This window comes from Corvus cornix, chromosome 2 (assembly GCF_000738735.6).
Source record: "Corvus cornix cornix isolate S_Up_H32 chromosome 2, ASM73873v5, whole genome shotgun sequence".
NCBI lineage: Eukaryota > Metazoa > Chordata > Aves > Passeriformes > Corvidae > Corvus > Corvus cornix.
The window spans coordinates 8,452,541-8,474,289 of NC_046333.1; the positions used below are offsets into that span (position 1 = coordinate 8,452,541).

Below are 21,749 nucleotides of genomic sequence, written 5' to 3' on the forward strand. Positions count from 1 at the left end.
CGAAGTCTTTGCAATGGAGCAATGTGCATCACATGTCCTTCTCTTCCTGGAGAAGAGGAGGCTCAGGGATGACCTTACCGCTCCCTCGGTGAAAGGAGGGTGTAGCCAGGTGCGGGTCGGTTTCTTCTCCCAGTGACAGGACGAGAGGAACTGGCCTGAAGTTACACCAGAGGATGTTCAGGTTGACAACAGGAGGAATTTCTTCACAGGACAAGGTGAGTAAACATTGGAATGGGCTTCCCAGGGAGGTGGAGTCACCGTTCCTAGAGTTAAGTCGATGTTGCACTTAGTTGACGGAGGTGTTTGGTCTAAAGTTTGAGTCTGTGATCTCAGAGGTCTTTTTCAGCCTAGTTTATTCTGTAATATGTTTATCCTACTAAAAGTACGAATTATCTATATGTGTGTGTGTGTGTGCGCGCGTGTAACAAGTGTGCTCCCACAGTCCACTAACGCTGAGGAGGGCAGCCCTGTGCCAAAGCCCGGCTGGACCCTCAGCTCGGTTCTCGCCCTCAGCACAGCCCGCCTGGGCAGATGCGGCACAACAGCGCAGTCCAGCTCCAGCCGCCCCTGCACACCCGCAGGCAGCTCCCGGGCAGAGCGGAGCGGGAAAGTTTCCCGTGGAACAGCCACAACCAGGACAGCCGGCGCCCCTGAGGGCCGGCGCGGCCCGGGGGCGGGGCGGCGGGCGCGGCCGTGTGTCGGGAGCGCGCCCGGCGGGCGGCGGGCGGACGCCATCTTCTCTGCGCGGCCGGCGGGAGCGCTCCCAGTGCCCCCTCCTCCGCTCCCTCCTCCTCTTTCTCCCTCCTCCCACTACGCTCCGCCGTCGCAGCCGGTCAGGAAGGGGGCGACCGGGATAGCGAAGGCCGCGGGGAAGGCGGGGACGGGGGAGCAGCCTCGCGGGGGCGGGCGGGCCGCGGGGCGCCAGCCCGGGAGGTTCGTTCGGCCCCTCCGCTCGCCCTGCCGGCCGGCCGGGCCCCGCTCCCCATGGGATAAGCTGTAAACATGTTCAGCTTTGAAGGGGATTTCAAAACAAGGCCCAAGGTGTCCCTCGGAGGAGCGAGTAGGAAGGTAAGGAGCGGCGCCCGCCCGTCCCTGTGTCTGTGTCGGTTCCGCCGCCCCCCGCCCTGTTATCGGTGCTTTTACCGTCGGGCCTTCAGAAATGGGAGCAGCGATGACTAAGGTTTAACAGAGGGGGAAAACCCTCCCCTCCTGATGATGTGTTTATCTCCTCTCTCCCTGCCTCTCTCTTATTATTATTTTTGTATAATCAGGCTACACCATCCCAGGCTTGTAGTGTAGTAAGAATTGTGGGAAGCGAGGAAATATCTCCTTGGCTCGTCCCTCCCGCAGGCGATCGATCGATCCCGGGTGTCGTGGCCGGTGGCACCTCCCGAGCAGTCGTTCTCCAGATCTTCCAGGGGGGAAGGACTCGGAGACCTGCTGTCATTTCCCTCCAGAGGGAATGTCTGGCGTGGACCTGCTTCGCCGGTGGGATGTGGGACACACACAGCCTCACACAACCCGAATTGCTGGGGGAGGTTCATCCACGTGAGCCGGGACTGCTGGGTTGGTCTCTGTCAAGTTTAGGTTCAGTCAATTTGTGCGCAGGGTGAGTAGCAGTTAATAGTCAGCTGTACCAGACTATTTGATCTCCTTGTGTTTATTGATGGAAAGAAGCAGAATGATTTATTCAGATCTTGCTGATTGGACAGGGTAAGCAAATGTTTAGTGGAGCACTGAAGGGCACAGGACTTCGGAAGAACGACAGAAAGGACTAAGTGCTTTTAGAAGTGGCCTGATCTGTAGGAGTTACTTTAATTCACCGTGAAAATACTGAGTCTCCCTCTTGTCATTGGAGATGGCTGTGTGGGAAGCTAATGAGTGTTTCCATTAGTATTTTTGAATTTTAATTGAGTAAAAAAAAAAAAGTCTTAAGTTTTTATTACTGTACACTAAAAGCAAGTTTGGTTCTTGGAAACTTTTAAGGTTTGGCAGTACAGTGAAGAAATGAGCAAAAATGCTGCAGTTTGTGATACTAAAAGCACAGTGAAGTTTGCATTTTGACGTATTGACTTAATATGAAGAGATTGTGTTCAGAACTGTGTTTAGATTATGCAGCTTTTCCTCTGAGTCATCTTCTGTTTATCTTACTACATTTCTATTCATTAGGCTACATAAACTGGCATTACATGAGTCAAAATGCCATAAATACTCCCCAGCTTAAGTAGGAATTGGCAGAACATGCCCTGGTCCTGAGCTGTACACTTCAGGTACTTAGCAACTTTTGACCCTGACTTGGTCATAGTGCTTCTTGCTGAACATGTTGCCTTCTACAGAAGTAAACAACTGTCATAAAATATTCTTTTACACTTAGCAAATAATGAAAATGTATCAGAATTATGTCTATTTTAATTATATGGGACAAATTTATTAATGTTATGCAGGCATAAATTTCCAAGGGCAAATACTAGCATACAAAGGGCCGGAAGCTGAAATTGATGCATAACCTTCACTCTGTGCAGTAGAGGTTGTGTTTCATGATGAGATTGATACTGACTGGTGCACAGATTTCATGATTTTACATTGGTTCACCAAAGTGCTTGTGCTGCATCAGTGCAAATCAGTTACATGCAGCTTTGGGCATCGCGGTTATATAGACATCCTAGAGTGTCCTTGAAATAGCTGCATATTTTCAGAAACTGTGTGCGGTACTGACGAAAGAATTTATTTAAACAGTACTAAAAACTACTTCTAAATGCAGTTTACCTGAACTTCTGTGGAAACATACAACAGAGATTGGTGTGGGAACTGTTTATGTGGGTTCCCCGAGTTTCTCATTATTTCACATCATAGGCTCCTTGGGATCATGTTTCTCATACCTATAGGCTTCATTTTTACAGAAGACTGAACTGTAAATCATTTCCTTTCAGCTTTTGGTACACTTACTAAAAAACCTCATTTTTTGACAAATGCCCTTCCCCTTCCAAATGGTGTATTAATTTTAGAAAGATCCAGTGGTGTATCTCTGCCATGCTTGATGCCTTAGGATTTTATCTTTTATATTTTTCATATCCTGTAATGCTTTAGTGTGTAACTCTAAGAATCCATATAGCCTGTTAGTTACTGTTCTCCCATTCTGGTCAGACAAAACAAATCCTCTCTAGGCCTGAACTTCAAGGACACCTTACTGTCCCAGGCCCTGAAATATGTAAACAAAGCCTCTAAAGGGGGCAACAGACTTGGGGTAATGACTTCATTACCTGAAATCGTAACTGGAGAATTAACCCCGATATGCAAATGGACCAAACTTGTAAAAGTATGAAAACCCTTGATCCAGTCGTCCATTTTGGGTATAGCCTTTCTGAAGGTTTTTGACTGCCCAAAGTGTACCTTGGAGGCCCTCCAATAAATACCTGCTTTTATCCTCTTAATTTTGTCTAGCCTCTGTTTTCAGGTAGCCCCATCAAGGCATCAGCTAGCTGTATACTTAGTGCTGCCTGCTGTAATTCCTTTGGTGGAAGAAGGCACAACTCAGAAATACTGGGGCCATGCAGGCTGCGTAGTGCTAAGAATAGCTCTGTACCCACTTTGGGGGAGTTCCCCAAACGTGGTTGCACCACTGCAGAGAGCAATGGCAAAACCTCCCCGTATGGACACGGGGATGCCTGTTGGAGGAGCCAGTCAGTGTTCAAGGTGCCAGCGGAGCCTGATGTGAGTACAGCTACACCAAAATAGTGATCAGCAGCACTGTTAGAAGTGTGGTTTTGCTGGTGGAACTGCAGCTGCAAACAGTAAGTGTGTTGGTCATGGCTCACATGTGTTGACACCTGTCTGGCACTGCGATGTGTGTCTGTAGTGTTCCCCTAGGCCTCACAAGGGGCTGATTTCATTAAGTTCTATCAGTAGAAGCACAATGATAGAAGTATAATTGGGGACTTGCGTAATTGTGGCAGTTAGGTACTGAATCTAGTGTGCCTTCTCGTCACTAGCTTGTATGGCATTTTTGAATTACAAAAACAGCTTCAGGTCTGTTTTTGCATGGTTTGCATCTTATATTTAGGTGTGTTATGGTCTGAATTGTGGATGCTCTGGAGAGGCACTTCAATCCACCTGTATCTTTTGACAAAAAAAAAGTAGTTTTTAAGTATCACTTGTTTTTGTTCTAGTCCTGGCTTGCAATTTAATGTTCTCAAAATTACTACCTCAGTGACTGATCCTTTCAGAATATTATTGTAACATTATAATATTGCATTGTACATAAGTGTAAAAATGTAGGTGGTACTGTCAGTGTCTGGACTTTTCTTTCCATACCTACTTTCAAGAATCTGCTGATTCATCTGGACTATTTGAACTGTTGTGTATGTGTTTGAGGGTGTAGATACAGGGTTTTATTTACAATGTGATAAGCAAGTTTTAGCGGGTTTTATTTATTTTTATTTTCAGGGTAGCTTATCGTCTCCTTTAAAACATGGTTCCTTACTTCATGAGGCTGTTAAAAAGAAATTCTCAAATTTAGTTTAATTGTAACTGGCAAACCGTATTTTTGTGCTTCTGAAGTAAAGTAGCCTCCAAAAATGAATGCTGTTATTGGAGTTCAATACAGGAACGTCTTTAATTGCTCATGGACATTTTGTACAGGACAGTAATTGTTGTCTGAAAGGCTGGGGCTGCAGAGAGTCTGGTGTGTTAGGCAGGAAATGCAGAGCTGTGCAGGAAGAGTTGGCTTGGGGTGCAGCTCAGATTGGCCTCACCCAACCCAACTGTGCAGGGGACTGAAGCAGATGGTCCTTCACCTGGGTGCTTCCCTGTGTCCCGTGCAGTGAACATATTTCTGCTAGGTGGAGTGTCACCAAGCCTTCTGGGGGCAGCTGGCAGCTTTCACTGATTTTAGCATGAGGTTGAACACAGCACAAAATTGGTTTAGCCATGTCAGCCTGATTTGGGACAGTCAGGCCTAGTGTTACTTCATTAAATTCATTAGTATTAAGAAAAATCTGAGGTAGCAATGATTTAGTACATCCATGCAGGGGGTCCCCAGGCCAGTGCTGAGAGGAACAAGGGGCTCTGTAGCTCCACATTGTTTAATTATGAATGAAACCTTGGAAGTCTTAACAGGTAAAATAGTTAAAAGAATATTAAGTCAAATGTACAGTATCACTTAAGATATCTAAACCGTGCTTTTATAAATCCCAACAAAATAGAGTATTTTAAAATTACAACCTATTATGAGATGATTTTAAAAACCCGCTCCTTTTTCAGAATTTGTAGTACAGATGCGTTAGCACTGTCATGAAAGTGAAAGTGAGAACAGCTTCATTGAGTTTGGGGTTCTTTTTGATCTTTAGCTTTTTTTGTGGAAGACATGAAAGCTTACTAATGAGCAAATACTGATGACTCCATCTGTATTTTAAAATGTCTCAGTAATTTAATATGGACATTTTTAATTATCAGAGATCTTCAATTTATGAAGTTTGTTTATATTTTAATTAAGTAGTTACTGATGTACTTTCTTAAATTAGTAGCATGACATTAAACATCAGATTCTTGGATATATTTACCCCTGCTTTCAGCTGAAGTGCAGAGGTAGAACTCCAGAAGCACCTTGTTTGCTCTTTGTTGTCTGTATTTTACACGTGAAATAACTTCTTGTGGAATAAAAGTTATAGAAGCTGTAAGAAACTGTAAGATTGCCAGTGTATGGAGAGATCTGCCAAGGCTATCTTGACAGATGTCTGTAGGATATAAACATTGATGGGACAGTTTAAAAATGGTTTTGTTTCTCTCTTACTGATTGATTGAGGAAAATAGGTAAAAATTTTAGGAAGGAATAATTTCTCTGTTATTACAACTTATTTGAACCTATACCGTGTGACAATGCAGTGAAATGTTACTAAGGATTTATAGTACAGGTTTTCTAGATTAGAATTCTAAATTCAGTGTTTATTTTTGAATGGTGGGAAGACATTGCAGTGCTTTGGTCCGTAAGACCTTTGTCCTGTAAGGCACATGGCGTAGATCTGTGTGCTGGTACCTTCCTCATTCTGAGTCAGAGCTGTGTTTTAATCAGAATCTTGCAGTGTCACAGCCTAAGTCTTGAAATACTCTTGGAATTTCAGATCTGTGGCGTGGAAGTATGAGGAGACCATCATGTTGTAAAATAATGACTGCCTGTTGGTAGGAAACTACACGGTTGATGCATACTAGATTCATGGGCATTTTTTTCCTATTTCTGTAACATTTGAAATTCTCCTCATTTGAAAGCTAGCTGCAAAAGATGGAGTTGTAGTTAGCTGACAGCAGCAGTGATTATGCTGTTATTTTCACTTATGTGCTATTTTTTCAGATTCAGAACAAAAACTTCTGCTTTTATAAACACATTTTCCCCGCTTGTTCCTGAGAAAATGATGAATCATGGAATGGTTCGGGTTGGAAGGGATGTTAAAGATTACCTCCTTCTAACTGCCTTGCCGTGGGCAGGGATGCCTTCCCCTAGAAATCGCTCAACTACAGCTTTGTGTACAATAAACCTCTTAAAAATCATAATAGGGGCAAACTGAGCATAAATGTAAAAGCAACTTTCTTGCATTTCATTTGGCCTCTAGAGCCTCTGATCAAATCCTTGTTCCACTGTGTGTAGCTTTGTGGTACCGTGATAGAAGAGGTTCCCGTGATAGAAGAGGTTCCAGATCCTCCCTACCTCCCACAGTAAATTTCAGCTAAAATGCTGAGGTGTTTTCTAGCAAGCACTGTGGCATTGGCTTTGGTGAGGCCAGGCTTTCCTGGGCCAAATGCCTCCTCCTGGGCATAGTTCAAACTACCTTCTGCAAGATGGTCTGCTCTACTTGTAAACATACTTCTGATTATTTGCATCATTATAAGGAAGAGTCACAAACTGGTTAAAAGCAGAATATTTCAAGCTGCTGAACATACTCAGACATGTTCAATGGAATTTAAGTTGTTGAGGTTCAGTTCAAGACATTGTAAGCCTTTAAAAATGCAAATTTCTTTTACTATTCATATTAAAAAAACCCAGTTGGAGTTCACCTTGTCTAAAATAATGTTGGAAAATAGAAACATTGTTCAGAAGGTGGGGGGCATCTCCCAGTGTCCACATTTGTTCTATAAAAATTCATGTTAGAAAATTTTCCATTTATTTGCTGGAGTTACTGAATGCTTGTGTTGAAAGGAATTTTATTCTATAAATTGCTTAGGTCACTTCATTTGTTTTAGGAGTTGTTACTGATTTTTATGTGGTTCAAGTTAAATTCAGCTCTAAAGTCATGTTCCTCATTTTAAGGAAAGAAAAAAAGATTCAAGTTCCTGGATTTTATAGATGAAAACCATACAAGTTTTTATTATTGTCCACAAAAATTAAAAAGATCAAGTGCTGACTTGTTTTTTAAAGAAAATTTCATAAAAAGTCGTGCCTTGTACTTGGCATGACCTCTTCTAATGTGAAATACAAAGCATTCTCAGCTACTAGCCAAAATAAACCCTCTTTCTTTATAAATAAGCATCAAACATTTATTAATAATATTAATTTTTTGGCTTCAGTGTGTTATTATTAATATTTTTAAAAACTGTAATCAGTGTTTAGCTAGTACCTGAAAATAATTATTCCATTTCATCTTTGCATCTGGCATATTTAGGTTTTACATTTATTTGCTATAAGATGGCTTGATTAACATAGCTGTCCAGGAGTGTTCAATTTCAAATTTTAAGAGTCAACAGATATTAGAAGTGTTGAAAAGGATTTAGTTATGTATACATTTTGCTTTTCTGAATTTGCATTTTGAGCCAAGAGGGCTGAAAGTTTATTTCTCTGAAGACGAAGTGTTCAAATGCAGAAGGAAAAGAATAATAATTTCTATATTTGTGTACCTTATTCAGTCTTTGTCTAGGATATGTGAAAGCTAGGAGTTCTGCAAACATACTTTTGGAAGCAGAAAGTTTATTGCAACAAAACAAGGATAAGAAAACAATTTTAATTCAATTTTTTTTCATTATGGATTGAACTGGTGTTTTTGAAGCAGTGGTGTTGACATTATTCCACTGTCAGATGTGGCTGCTCTCATCAGCTGCTCCCTTTCAGCAGTGGTGCCACTTGGAACTTTGCTGTGAATAGTACAGTACCTAGCAGTTTTATGCCCGTGTACAAATTAACATTTCAAATGTTACTCAACATTTCTTTGGTGGCAGTCACAAGTTTTCCTTTCTGTATGCTGTCCTCCATCTGCTTCCCTGTTTTCACCTCTTTCCTCCTTCTGTCTTACCCTTTGAGTCATCGTCTGTAATGTTGCATTGTGTTTTGCTGTCATACAAGCTTTCTCTGCTTTCTTGTTTCTTTGTGCCGTGCCTCACAGAAAACTTCTCAAGTTGGGTTTTTCATGGTGCTGCAGCTTGCATGGTAGAGCAGGAGGTTGGTTGTGGTTTCTCTGTTGGAGAAAGCATGAGGCAGGAAGGGACTGCCAGATGTGTCCTACGTGGCATGAAAACTCACAGACAGTGTATTCCCTGTTCTGCGCTTGGGAAGGCAAGCTCCTGAAGGAAGAAGACTACATCATAAAAAGTCAGAACTGTGATTCAGGGAATGGCTTTTCACTCTTTTGAGTTAGGGTGGACAGAGCCATGTTCATGCTTCCGTCTCCCTACCTGGTCTGCCTGCCTACCTTGAGAGGAAGACTCAATACCGGACGTGTGCCTGTCTGGCAGGTGAAGAAGGACGGTGGCATGATCACCACAGGATCAAGGCAAGGTGGGGAGTAGGAGTGAGCCAGGTGTGATCTTTGGGAGCTCCTGGGGCCATCTCCTACTGTGAGGAGCTCTGGCTGTCGGCAGCAGGAAGAGGCGCTGGAACAGTGGCTGTCGCTGGCAGCAGTCCGGAGAGTCTGGGTGGGAGTTGTCAAATGTGTGTTACTTGAGTAACACTGTTGTCGTTCACAGCCAGCCACAGAACACTGAGTTTGGCTTCTTTTCACAGTGCTGGCTGTTAAGGGGCGATTCAGGGAGGATTTCAGAGGTGACTGCTGTTACGTCTCTTTAAGAAATGATTTTGTTAGAATCCCCTTTGTAGGTGAAGGTTATTTCATGGTTCTTTTCATCTCTTTCTTATTGCATGTTTGTTTTATTTTGCACATATACTGTTACTTTTTAATTTCTGAAGAGACAGTGTATTCCAGCTTCGTTTAATAATTCTTAAGGTGATTTTTTTTTTTTTGGAATTTAATTTAAATATGTTCTTTAGTCATAGTTATGATCTGTGTATATCTTGTGAACGTGAGTAACAGTATTATTTTACCCATAATAATTCTTTAAAGGTGGGATGTACTTACCTGAATATTTTATTGCCTTAGGACAGTTCTTCTGTTTTGTTTAATTTATACTTTAACAAGTTGGCGTTTTTCTTTACAAGTACTCAAAGCAAGTGTGTGGCTGACTAAAAACCTAACTTTTGTTAAAGAGTGGATTGGTTTAAAGAGTGCTTGCCACAAAGAGACCCAGTTCCTCATCAGTGAAAGGCTGGTGATACACTAAGTGAGGATCCACTGCCCTGATATATCTTCCTCTCTCTTCAAATGATTTTAAATGGTTTGTTTTTGATAAACCCTCTGGCCGTTTACTTTCCTTTATCTACTGATCATTTGTATTTACGGTGTTTGTGGTTTTTCATACCATTCTCTTCTCTCACATAGCAATGTGTTTTTCCTTTTCTATATGTTCTGCTTTTTCTTTCAATTCTTTCGGAAGTGTAACAACAAATTAAAAAACGTTGTTTCTAAGCAAAAATGCACTTTACATAGTGCTGCCTGCAGAATGATCACTTCTAAATAGGGACATTTCACCAACTTCTTTAATGCATTAGGTATCAGCTGTTGAAAAAGTCCTGAAACTTTAAGCCATTTGTTGGTTATTAATTTAGTACCTTGTTTTGTCTTTGTGTGTGCATTTCTGTACTGCTTGAGTTGAGATATATCATCCGTATGTATGGATTTCCTTACTTTTGTTTATACTGTGTTTAACACATGGAACAAACCCTGTCTTTAGAGGGCAGTAGCTGTAGTTAGTGGTGTCTTTGGCCATAAATGCTGTCTTTAGAGGAATGATGGTTAACCTTCTTGTGGGATTTTTTTTATTTTTCACTCTCTTGGTGGTCTGTGTTAGAGTATTTTCTGTCCTAAAGAAACTAAGAGAATCATGACTTTGATTCCTCTGTATCATCAAAAAAGAAATGCAGAAGAGTTTTGCTCTCATTTTTTGTATCTGCTGATAGACATTGAAAGTATTCCAGCACAGTTGTTTCAGCTGTAGTTAAATATTCTATAAACATTTGTTTGCCAACTTTAAATTGATTTTTCTGTATTAAAATACAATAAATTTTTAGTTTGAGTGTTTTTTAATTTCTTAACTTCTCTAGGCTAATGGGGGGCATAGGAAAAAAATGAAATTGTCATATGTGTTGTAGTGTCAGAAAATGAAAATAGTTTCCTTAAATCTGCTGTGTGTTTTAGGCTGAATTTGGGAAGGTGCCAGGGTGCTTTCATCTCCTGTTGCCTACGGTGGGAACTGAATACTGTGCATCAAAATTGAGTTGTTTTGTATATTTCCTTGGAAATTACCCAGAACCACCCAGTAAGAGACTCTTGCACATAAAGCTTTGTTTATATATTGTAGTCTATGAGTACTCATATAAGAGTTTTTCTGTTTTTCTGTTGTAATAATACTGGGTTTTGAGGCCTCATGAATACTTCAGTATTCTTTTTTTTTTCTCTATTGGTGAGATCACTGTCCTGAAAGTTTTGGTGTGTAGTCTTAATTTGGGTGAAGAGTTCAAAATTTCAAAAGAAAAAATTCCTGCCATTTATGCTATGACTCTCTTGACATCTTTTCTGGACAAGTTTTGAGAAAAAGGATAAGTAAATATAAGAGCTTAATGCTTTTTTTGTAAGTTAGACAAAAGCATGGGGCTTTGGAACAGGATGTGATTGCTCTGAATGTGCCACAGCTTGCTGTATGCACCTGGGCCAGGGATTTATGTACCCTGTAGGCAAGGAAAACACTCAGACTTCTGGTATGATCTGGTGTCTGGGACCTTATTGTGCTCCAGCTCTGCCATTTGTAAATGGGTGATGTTTGCTAGGGTAACTGGGATGCTGAGAACACAAACATGGACAGAGATCAGTAGAGTTTGCTGCTCTTTGCCTGTCTCTTTTCGTAGGGACATAACTTCCTTCCATCACTGTTCTTTTGGGAGGGCTGCAAGTCCTGTGTTTGTGAGTTCAGAAAATCATTAGCAGCTGCTTTTCTCTATATTTTACATGTTATGCGTTCCAAGAAATCCCTAAAGTGAAGTTTGCATTAAATATCCTGAACACAGTTGAAGCACGTTTGAATGAAAATGCAGTAGTATCTTTATTTGTGTCTTGTAGGAAGAAAAGGCTTCTCTCCTTCATCGTACTCAGGAAGAAAGGAGAAAACGAGAGGTAAAGTAGCCTGTAAGCGTTTGTCTGCCCACTGGATTTTTCTTTGGTCTAACATTTACAGGGTGAAGTACTTCTGCTGCAGTTGTACTTAGTTCTTTCAGTTTCAGTTTTTTCTTTAGTTTTCTTTCAGTTTGCAAGTTCTGTATAAAGTATGTTTTAATTGGCAAAACAGTTTGAGTGCTTTAAGATGTTTCTTATGAGTGCTTTTAATCTCAAAAGAAGATAAGCATGCACTGGGTGCAAAGGGAATTTTCCCTTTTATTTTGGTGTTTATTGGATCTAGTCTTTGTTGAGAAAAGATAGGGATTTGGCTAGTAAATTGCAAATTTTACCTTGTCCGTAGTCTGTTACTATGGGTTGGTCTCAGCAAACTTTCTTTTGCTCCTGGTTCTGCTATGGTTTCTTGGCTGACCTTTAGTACTTCACTTCCCCAGTGTGTGCCTCCGTTCTGTGAACATAAAATCAGAACAGTGATTCTTGAATACTTTGAAAAGTGCTCAAGTGCTTTGAAATCACCTGATAATTAAGGAGCAGTGAGAAGCTGATGTGTGAAGCTTTAAGCAGCCTTAATACTGGTTTATGATGAAGGCTTACTGCTCTGGATAATTCAGTCTGGAATAATGCAAAGGTGGAATAGGCATTGAAAGGAATTTGAGTGAATATGTTAATTTTGTCATTTTTCCCCCACCCCTCTGATACAAGTTGAAAACATTTTGGTGTTAAATACTGTTTAAAAAGTGTAACTATTCAGGTTTCATGCTCAGGAAGAAAACAGCTCTTTGGCCCTTAAAGGTGTGTTTGACCCATGCTAGATTAAGCACAAGTTCTGCAGTGGCTCTTCAGTTTCTGTGGACAGTTACTGCTTTTTTTTCTTTCCAACGTGGATGTGTAGTTATGGACCAGGTTCAAGTATGAAAGTACCAGGATTTCACCCATTAGTTCAGAATTCCACGTTATGAATCAGATTTATGATCAGTGAGTATTGAGCAACATATGTAAAAATTCTTCTTTGTGGTTCATAAACTCACTCAGTTGCTTGGCTCTGTCCTTTGCAAAGCTGATGCAGAGCCATACACTCATCCCAGTGCATGTACACATGTGCACACAATGATTTGCTGTGGCATTGAGCACATTTTCACAAAATGAATGGCTCCTCTGAGAATAAAATCAGCTATGGCTTTTAAAAAACTGACTGTAGCAGAGTCTTAGCAGTGACCTCAGACTTAAAACCTTTGCAATTACGGGTCTCTAATTGACAATTATGTGTTCTGAGATAAAACCAGTACCTAAAGAGAAGGAGAACTTATCTGTGTTTTAGTTGAGCCTTACATTATGCTGATGAGGAGACACCACCTCTCTGAAACTCTATCCTGATTGCACTTGTACTGTCAATACTTTGGAGAGAAAAATACCCTTTGGCCTATCAAAATTTTGATTTTGGTCCATCCTTTAGAGGTAATTAGAGTCTTCAAGAGTCTGTTTATTCAGAGAAGTTGCTTTAAGAACCAGGGTTTTCCAAGAAAAATAAAATAGGCCTTGAATAGCAGTTTTGTCTGGTGATCTCTCTGGTCAGTTCAGGTTGTGAGGTTGTGTTTTTGAATTGGATGTGTCTTTATAGGACAATAAATTAGAAATCAAGATTTTGTGAATTGAAAGTTTATGTGAACTTTCCTAAAAGTATTTAAATTAAATTAATGAAAACATTAGGTGTTTTGTTTTGCCTGGTGACTCTCAGAATTATAGTTTCGTTGTAGTTTAAGGATTGATTAGGTTGAAATTTCTCTTTTTAAAGCAGGCTTCTTGATCCTTGTACTTTTCCGTCAATCACTGCTCTGCAGCTCTAGGTTCATGAACAACTCTTTATTTCCCTCTTTTATTCCCTAAGAAACCATATGGACATTGTTAGAAACATAACTACAGTAGCTACTTCCCGTAGATATTTATTGTAATGGGATATGCTGAGGGTGTTGTCAGGGAACCCTCCAAGAGCTCTTTCCATAGCATCTCAAGCAAGCTGGTGTTCAGTTCTTCAGAGCCATTGTAAAGGATCTACCTACTGAGGAAGATGTCATAAAAGGACTCACTAGATATGTCTGGTTTGGAGAAGAGACTAAGAATTTTTATTAATTTCCATGTTGTGCTCCTGGGCCACAATGAGCTTTAGGCCTAATTTTCCTTTTGACAGAAATACTGTCTCCAAATAACTGATTTTTAAAAATTGTTGTCCCAACATCTAAACTGTGGCAGCATCATAATGCTTTTGTATTATTTCAATGAAAACAAATAAGTGGGTCCTCAGTGTTTGCTGCTGTATGCAGAAAGAGGAATGATGTAATTGAATTTGGTGAATGCTTCAGCATTTTTCAACATAGTATTAAAACTTTGTCTAATAAAATGCATTAATAATAAAGTGATGCAAAGTAATAAAGTTTATGTTGATTTCTGTAGTATTATATACTCACTGAGTATTAAAGATCCTTTTGCAATATCTGATCATAAATTTGTGCTTAAAACCAAAAAGCATTCTCACTGATCTATGTGTATTGGATTCAAGCATTAATTTATTTTACTAATGATTATTGTTTAATTTTCATTAAAAACACATTAATTCATTCAAAACCCATAAAATTTTGAATACAAATACATTTAATAAAATGGTGGAAATTAAAGTCAGTCCTATGGTGTTGATTTCAATTTTCTTGCTTTGTTTTACAGGAAGAAAGGCGGAGGCTGAAAAATGCAATAATAATCCAGTCGTTTGTAAGAGGGTACAGAGACAGAAAACACCAAGTCAGTACCTGTTTATTTAGTTAGAAAGATGCTAAACAATTTTGCAGAAAATGAGACTTTCTAGTCATAAATAATTTCATTGAAAAATCGTTTTGAGTATTTAAGAAAGTGGAAGTTCTTTTTTCCCTCTTGGCATTTTCATTTCAAACTCAGTATTTTAGTAAACAGATCTATGTTCTGCAAAGCAATGATGTGACTGGACCTCAGTGGGATCACACAGTGATTTTTTTAGCTGAAAAATTGGATAAAAAACATTAGGTATTAAAAACTTTGACACACCAGTGGAGCTTTTAATTTTTTTTACAGTATGGCTAAGGTGGTAGTTTGAGTCAAAAAGTTGTTCTAAGTTGCTGTTGGGTAGATTCTTCTAAGAAAGAGCTTTGTTTAAATTTGTTAATTTGAGTAAACTAGACTAAAATGTTTGATGTGATATTCTTGATAAGCAACAGATTTGTTGAAACTGTACTTTCTGAGGTACAGAATGGAGTTACGGCTTCAACTATGATATTGTGTATATTTTGATCTCTTGACAAATATATGTTGTATCTGTTTTACTACTTTGCAACCTTGCTGGATGAAAACTGAAATTTTGCACCTCTGTTTTAAATCATAACCATTACTGATATATTGATGCATGTTTTATTTTTAAGTACTCTATCCAAAGAAGTGAATTTGATCACTGTGCTAATTTGGCCCAGTCTGGAGGAACCTTCTCCACTGCTAATGGAGCAAATTTGACTCTTCTAGTTCGCCAGTTACTCTTCTTCTATAGACAGAATGAGGATTCAAAGCGTTTGGTGAGTCCTGTTACTTACTTTGATCCATAGCACTTGCATTTCATGCACTTATAAAGTAGTCTTTCACTTGAAAGTGCACTTTTCAGTGTACTCCACTGTTCTTCATTTAGTCACAATAACTAAAAATTAGATTTTACAAGTACGTGTGCCCACACACATACATAGTATGTGAAAGGAAGCCCTGAAAAATCCTACATGTATTATTCACAGTAAGGTTTAAAAAATAATACACTTCTATTAGAATTTTAATTTTTAGACAATATTTCTACTTGGCCTCCTGGTCATTCCCAAGGTGTTTGGGTGATATTTTTTTTCTCACTGTTCAATATTGCTGGCATATCAATTGCAAAAGTCACTGCCAGTTTCCCGAATGTGTGAGTAAGTGTGATTCATAGTGGCTGTTAATAATGGATGTTAAAGAATTATGGCTATTTAAAAACAAAAAATTACCAGATGGTGTAACTCTGTCTTAACTTTGAAAGTTTAGTACTAGTGCTTGTGTAGTTTATGTAGTGTGACAATTTTTTTTTTTTCCAACTGAACATGATTCGGTCTGAGTTTGTGTTTTGTAAGTCCTCCAAAGGTTTCCACAACAGCACTGAAATATTACTGAGTTGCCATAGATGATAGAACTTCTCATTATAACCTGTAAACTTTTGTGTATCTTGTTGCAGGTATGGATGTGTCAGAATTTAATTAAACAGAGTTCTCAGTTTGTCAAGCAATTGGATGGTCCAGACAGACTTACTTGCTTATTCCAAATAAAAAGACTGTTGGGGCTGTGTTGCAGGTAAGTTCTTTTTTTCTATGTAAAAAGTATTCAGAAATTATGTTGGGCACTTGTTTGTTTCTTTTTGCAGCAAGGGAAGTATTAAATGTACATTTATTTTATGTAGAGGACTATTTATATTAAATATATGTAGGCTGTGGTATAGGATACCTGTTCCTATGTACAACAGTGGAATGTTCTTAAGATCTGTTGACTTTCAAGTTCAACATGTGCTTAAGGGATGCTCTCCTAGGATAGGCCTGAGTATGTTCTTAACTGGTTTTGTATAGTGACATCATTCGCAATATTTGTGGAAACCAGGTTTTCTTGGGAATTGATAGTGTTTAGTCTACTTCTTATAACAACATCTAATGTTCCAAGGATATGCTTTGGATAGATGTTGTTTCAAAAGTAATATAATTTATTATGCCCTTCCTCACTCTTTATTTTGAACTTAAAGCATATTAAGCAGTTGCATTATTGGCTTCAGCATTAAATTTATTATTCGTAGTGGGAGGATCACAGGAAGGTAAATCTGTTAAGGTGACTTGAATATCTGGCAGCTATTGTTATTCTATTATTAGAAAACTTATTTGTTCTTATCAATAATAAGGATTGGTGACCCTCTGCAGAGCTTTAAAGCCAGATACTAGAGAAGACTTGAGTGGTGGGCTTTAAAGTCCTTGTGTGCAGTGGGACACAGCTGTGGTGTCACTGCATTGAATTGTACATTCTCACTACAGTGGAAATTGTCTTTTTGTAAACGCAGCTCTTAATATGGATGGGGAAGAAAGCACATTGTTAGGGCAGGTCAGCCCATACACATCTAGCACTAAAAAAATACTTTAAATTCTAAGCAGGCTCTTAATCATCATAATTTCTGTGGTTACTGGTAGCTGTTACATAAGCAACTTCTTAAAACGATGGGAATGGTTGTATTTTTAATATTTCAGTTAGTAAATGAAGACATATTGTGTTAGTTATGCATATGGTGTTCCCTAGCACCTGTTCCCAGCCCATGTTGCTCTGGGGCTTTCATGGCTTCATTTTTAATATAGTTAGTGGTGCATGTTGGGAAAACATGTATTATTCTTTGCTTCTCTTCCAGTTTATGCAGTAGACCTCCAAATTTTCAAATCACTCAGAGCAAGAATTTAGTAGGAATTAAGGGTAGAATGCCATATTCGTAGATAACCCTAAAATCAGGAATTATTGTTATAAAGATGCCGTCAAAAAGATGTAGCTAAACCAGTGAGAGCACCTGGCAACCAAATAGATAGAAATAAGTTACTTTAAGGTGAATGTGTGGTGAAATAAGAGAAATATCATGTTAAGTAATTTTAATTTCATTTATAGGCTACTGCAGAATTGCAATGATGACAGTCTGAATGTTGCACTTCCTATGAGAATGCTTGAGGTATTTTCATCTGAGAATACGTATTTGCCTGTTTTACAAGATGTCAGCTATGTGACATCATTAATTGAACAAATTTTGCACTACATGGTTCAAAAAGGTGAGTAGCTAGGAACCATAAATTCTGGGAAATAATCAAAAATTAAACAGCTGAAGTCCATATTGTTTAATCAAATTTTTGTCTTTACCACAGATGAATAAAGTGCTGCATACACTAACCTGTACATTAGATGGATATTGTGCTTGTAATGAGGTCATGGCTTGAGAAATTACTGCTTGATTTCTTTGGAAAATCTGTTATAAATTGAATATTCTACTAAATTACTGATACAGACTTGTAGCAGAGATTTTGAGAGTAGATGGATATTGCCTAACAAAAGTTGTATTCCAGTATCTGTTTGACACTCTAATGTGGACACACACACTGTGACAGATCTAAGCTTCAGTTGTGTAAAAGTTGGTCATTGTGTTGCAGTACTGTTCTCTGTAAATGTTAATATTCAGTATTATTCTAGATTGGCATTACCTTTTCATCCTGCCAACACTCAGACACCTTAGCAGAGATGGTGGCCTGGCTTTTATTTCTCTTGTCCTGTCATCAGCAAAACTGTTTGCTAAACTGCAGTCAGTGACACCTGTGCAAACATACCAAAAGTTAATGAATTGGGTAGTTAGCACCAAGATGATGTTTTGTTGCAAAGAAACTTCATTATTCTGGGAATGTCCAAAATAAATTATTTTGGCTTTTTGATATGGTGGCTTGAGTTAGCAAATCTTGTGGATCATGAGGAAAGACAAAACCATTTTGAAATAGATCTCTTGGATCCATCCTCTTTGGTATGAAATGCAGAAAGAGCATCTTCCAATCATTAGTTATTGGACTATTTCTATATATTTCTAATATATTCTAATATTTGAAGTACATTCAGTGGACTTGACTACCTAATCCTGTTACTAAGGATTTGGTTTTAACTACTGTATGTTGAAGTCACTATCAGAAAAAAATTTACTCTTATTGTAGCACATTTATTTTACTTGCCTTGGCATAACAGAAACTGTATGTTTGTCTCATTGGTTTTTATATAATACATATGTCTTCCAAAATGCATGTTTTTGTTCTTTTATTATAGTATTCTGTCCTCAAAACTGATATATGAAAGTTTGAGATCATAGAATCATTAATTTTTTACTAAAATATAGCTTTCTGATTACTAATGAGAACAAAAAGAAGTGGTTTTGTGCAACTGCAAATGTTCTGTGTCCTAATAACTTTTGATGCTTAAATTGTAAAGAATCTCTTACCAGTTTCCATTAGTGTATGTTTTTGGATATAATTTGCCTTCCATTTGTGTCTGGTCAGCATTGCTAAGTCATTCCTTTATGGGGACTTCCACTGTGACAAGTTAGGTGGTCCCTGAGAAGGGTTCTTAGACTGGGATCTCAGTGATGTGACACTGTTTATGCATTTACAGTGTTCCTGTAATTGTGGAACTTGTGTCTTAGTTGGGAGTTCATTGAGCATGAAGGAAGTTGGTTAAGAATGAAATCACATGGTTCCATTTGTACTTCAGTGAGACATAAATAAATTACTTTCTATACATGTCTTTATGGCATGGGTGATAATCCATTTTATTACTGTCTGGGAGAGCCCTGTTCTGGAAATAGTGATTGTATTCTTCAGCCTGCTATGGCAAGGTGGTCACAGAATTGGGACATTCTGCTGGCAGGACTCTTACCTGTATGATGCAGTCATATTTTGGAGTAGAGTGGAAAATTCTTCCTTTCTGGAAGAGTGAAAGGACAACATGACTAGAGTCACTTAAAGGAGAACATGTTTTTCATAAGCCATTATTTAAAGAAATCAAATTATTCACTTCATCAGCAAGAGTTGATTGGTCTTTGAAAATCAAACTGACTCTGAATATGGTTATCTGTGAATGATTTTATAATGTGGTGTTTCCAAAGAGATTGCTGATAGCCTGCTAATTATGTGAATGTGACTTGAACTACTGTAAAATGTCTTCCTATGTCAAGCTTCATGTAATGAATTGTAAAGTATTTTTCAACTTAATTTAAATTGTTTTATATGGAAAAGAAAAAAAATACTGTGTTTAAAAGTGATTTTCTTCTTTTACTTGCAGGCTACTACAAGTCGCTTTATTTGTTAATTAACAATAAGCTTCCCTCGAGTATTGAGTATTCTGATGTTTCTCGTGTTCCTATTGCAAAAATACTTCTGGAGAATGTTCTGAAGCCATTGCACTTTACATATAGCTCCTGTCCAGAAGGTGCAAGGTAAATAAAGATAACTTAAAACATTTGTGTACTCATTTGCTGTAGTCAGAGGTGCAGTTTGTTGTTGTCTAGTGTCCAGCCATTCTTTCAGTGTAGTTCATTGATTTATTTGCAATAGTAATGATTTTTTGGTAACGCTGTACATCCCTGAAACAATGTAGTTTCAGGTGTCTTTAAGAAAAAGGCAATAAAATGCTGAATACTGCAATAAACAGAGTACAGAGAATAGCAGGTACCACAATACATAGGAATGAGGGTGTGGAAAATTTAGATGAGAGCAGAGATGCGGCTAAGGGTAGATGAAAAGAATTTTAGAGTTCAAAAGAACTTTGTGACAGATGAGCTGAGGTTTATGGAGAGAAATTACTATGGCAGCTTACAAGCAGAAAGAGTCAGATATGTAGACAGAGGGAACATAAATTCTGGTTGTATCACATGCAGTAGTGTTTTGTGTTAGAATAGGGATTTGTGTAAAAAGACTAATTGAGTTTGTTAGATGTATTTTGTTCTTTGATATTATAAACAATGTATTTTACTTCAGAGTAGTTTTCTCTGATTTAATGAAAAGTTTAAAGGATAAAATTGCATGTAAGATCATCAGGAAGAGGATTTAGTGTGAGAAGTTAATTTTTGAGAAGTCTGAGAAATTTGATGTACTAGGGCAGGATTAATGGAGCATATCTTTGCAGTCCTCTTGATGGATGTATTCATACTTGCAAAATGATCTATTATTCCATTGGTATGATTGTGGGAAATTTTGCCTGTGTTCTCTATAGCAACAATTTTTCTTCATTTCAGGCAGCAGATTTTTGCCGCCTTCACAGAGGAGTTTCTGGCAGCACCTTTTACAGATCAGATATTCCATTTCATCATTCCAGCGCTTGCTGATGTGCAGACCATTTTCCCGTATGAACTCTTTCTGAATGCACTATTACTAGCAGAAAGTGGATGTTCAAGAAGAAGTGATCAAGCCCCATGCCTTTTCTACTTTGTGTTAACAGTAGGAGAAACATATTTGGGTGAGCAAGCTAAGTGGCCAATTCATTGTTTTTTTCATGTTGGAATTAATATGTTGAGTATTTCCGCAGCATGGTTCATTGCCAAGTAAAAAGGACAGTTTGTGCATGCAAGTGTTGGAGAGATCTGTTTTATTACCTGTTCCTACCCTTAACATTATAAAAATGTGCTAATTTGATAAGATTTGGCGTAACTTGTTTTGGTCGGGTATTTCTGGTAAGATATATTTTATAGCACAGTGTGATCTTGCTGATGATCTTTGTGTTTCAATGTATGTGCTCTAGGATCCCTTTCAGAGGAAGGACTTCTTGTGTATTTGAGGGTACTCCAAACTTTTCTCTCTCAGCTGCCTGTGTCTGCTGCTGGTACAAATTGTCAAGATGCAAACAGTGATTCTGAAGATGAAGATGAAGAGATCAGTAAAATGACAACTACACCAGTAAGCAGTGCAGAATTTCTATGAATGGATTTGTATTATAGTAGCAGCAGCAAAGATAGGCAAAAACATGATCACTCTAAGTCCAGTATTTTTCCATAGATGTAGAAGGCAGCCTGTTTGCTTCTTGAAAATAGGTGACTGTTCACTGCAAGCAAGTGGAACTGGTTGCTTACATTAAAAACAAACCCCTTACTATAATAAGAGATCCTAAACTACAGATAGCATGTCTGTGTAAGGATAAAGCTTTTATTTAAAAAAAAAGACTTAAAATTACCTTTTTACATTTGTATTTTACTGAGACTTTATTACTCTCTCTATTCTGTAGGTCCATAGTTATGCTAAGAGATTGTGAAACATACTAGTACTCCAACTTAGTATTTTCATTTTTTTTTGTCATGGAAAATACTACAAGTTCAACAACAGTCTCTACCCTGCAGACTAGCTCTGTATATATCCACTAACTCAAAAGCCCTCAGAGTGAAACACCTGCTTTCTGTAATAATGTGTAGAGTGTTATAAATAGAACTTTTCACTATAGTTTAAACTTAGAATAAATCTGTGCTAACTCTAGCCTGTTCCTACTCATATCAAGGCTTTGACTAACCAAAGTTGGACAGATATAAATTCAGCAGTTTCTTACTGGCCTTTATGTATCTTTCAGAAGACACAGCCATTCAAAGGACTTAGTGTGCATGCTTTCCTTGTAGAATGTGTGAAATTTCATCATCTTTAGGGTTCATTTAAAGAA

General features: G+C 38.4%; 1 protein-coding gene across 1 annotated transcript in view; it reads left to right on the forward strand.

Moving 5' to 3' along the window:
• The first annotated feature begins 713 nt into the window (after positions 1 to 713).
• Positions 714 to 21,749, forward strand: part of UBE3C (ubiquitin protein ligase E3C) — a 70,133-nt gene continuing 49,097 nt past the window's right edge. Inside the window, exons 1-9 of the mRNA XM_010394860.3 lie at positions 714 to 1,068; positions 11,427 to 11,480; positions 14,196 to 14,270; positions 14,921 to 15,067; positions 15,742 to 15,857; positions 17,193 to 17,350; positions 19,392 to 19,545; positions 20,344 to 20,564; positions 20,847 to 21,001. Of these exons, the coding sequence (XP_010393162.1) occupies positions 1,003 to 1,068; positions 11,427 to 11,480; positions 14,196 to 14,270; positions 14,921 to 15,067; positions 15,742 to 15,857; positions 17,193 to 17,350; positions 19,392 to 19,545; positions 20,344 to 20,564; positions 20,847 to 21,001 (1,146 nt within the window). The 5' untranslated portion in view covers positions 714 to 1,002. The remainder of the gene's footprint in view (positions 1,069 to 11,426; positions 11,481 to 14,195; positions 14,271 to 14,920; positions 15,068 to 15,741; positions 15,858 to 17,192; positions 17,351 to 19,391; positions 19,546 to 20,343; positions 20,565 to 20,846; positions 21,002 to 21,749) is intronic.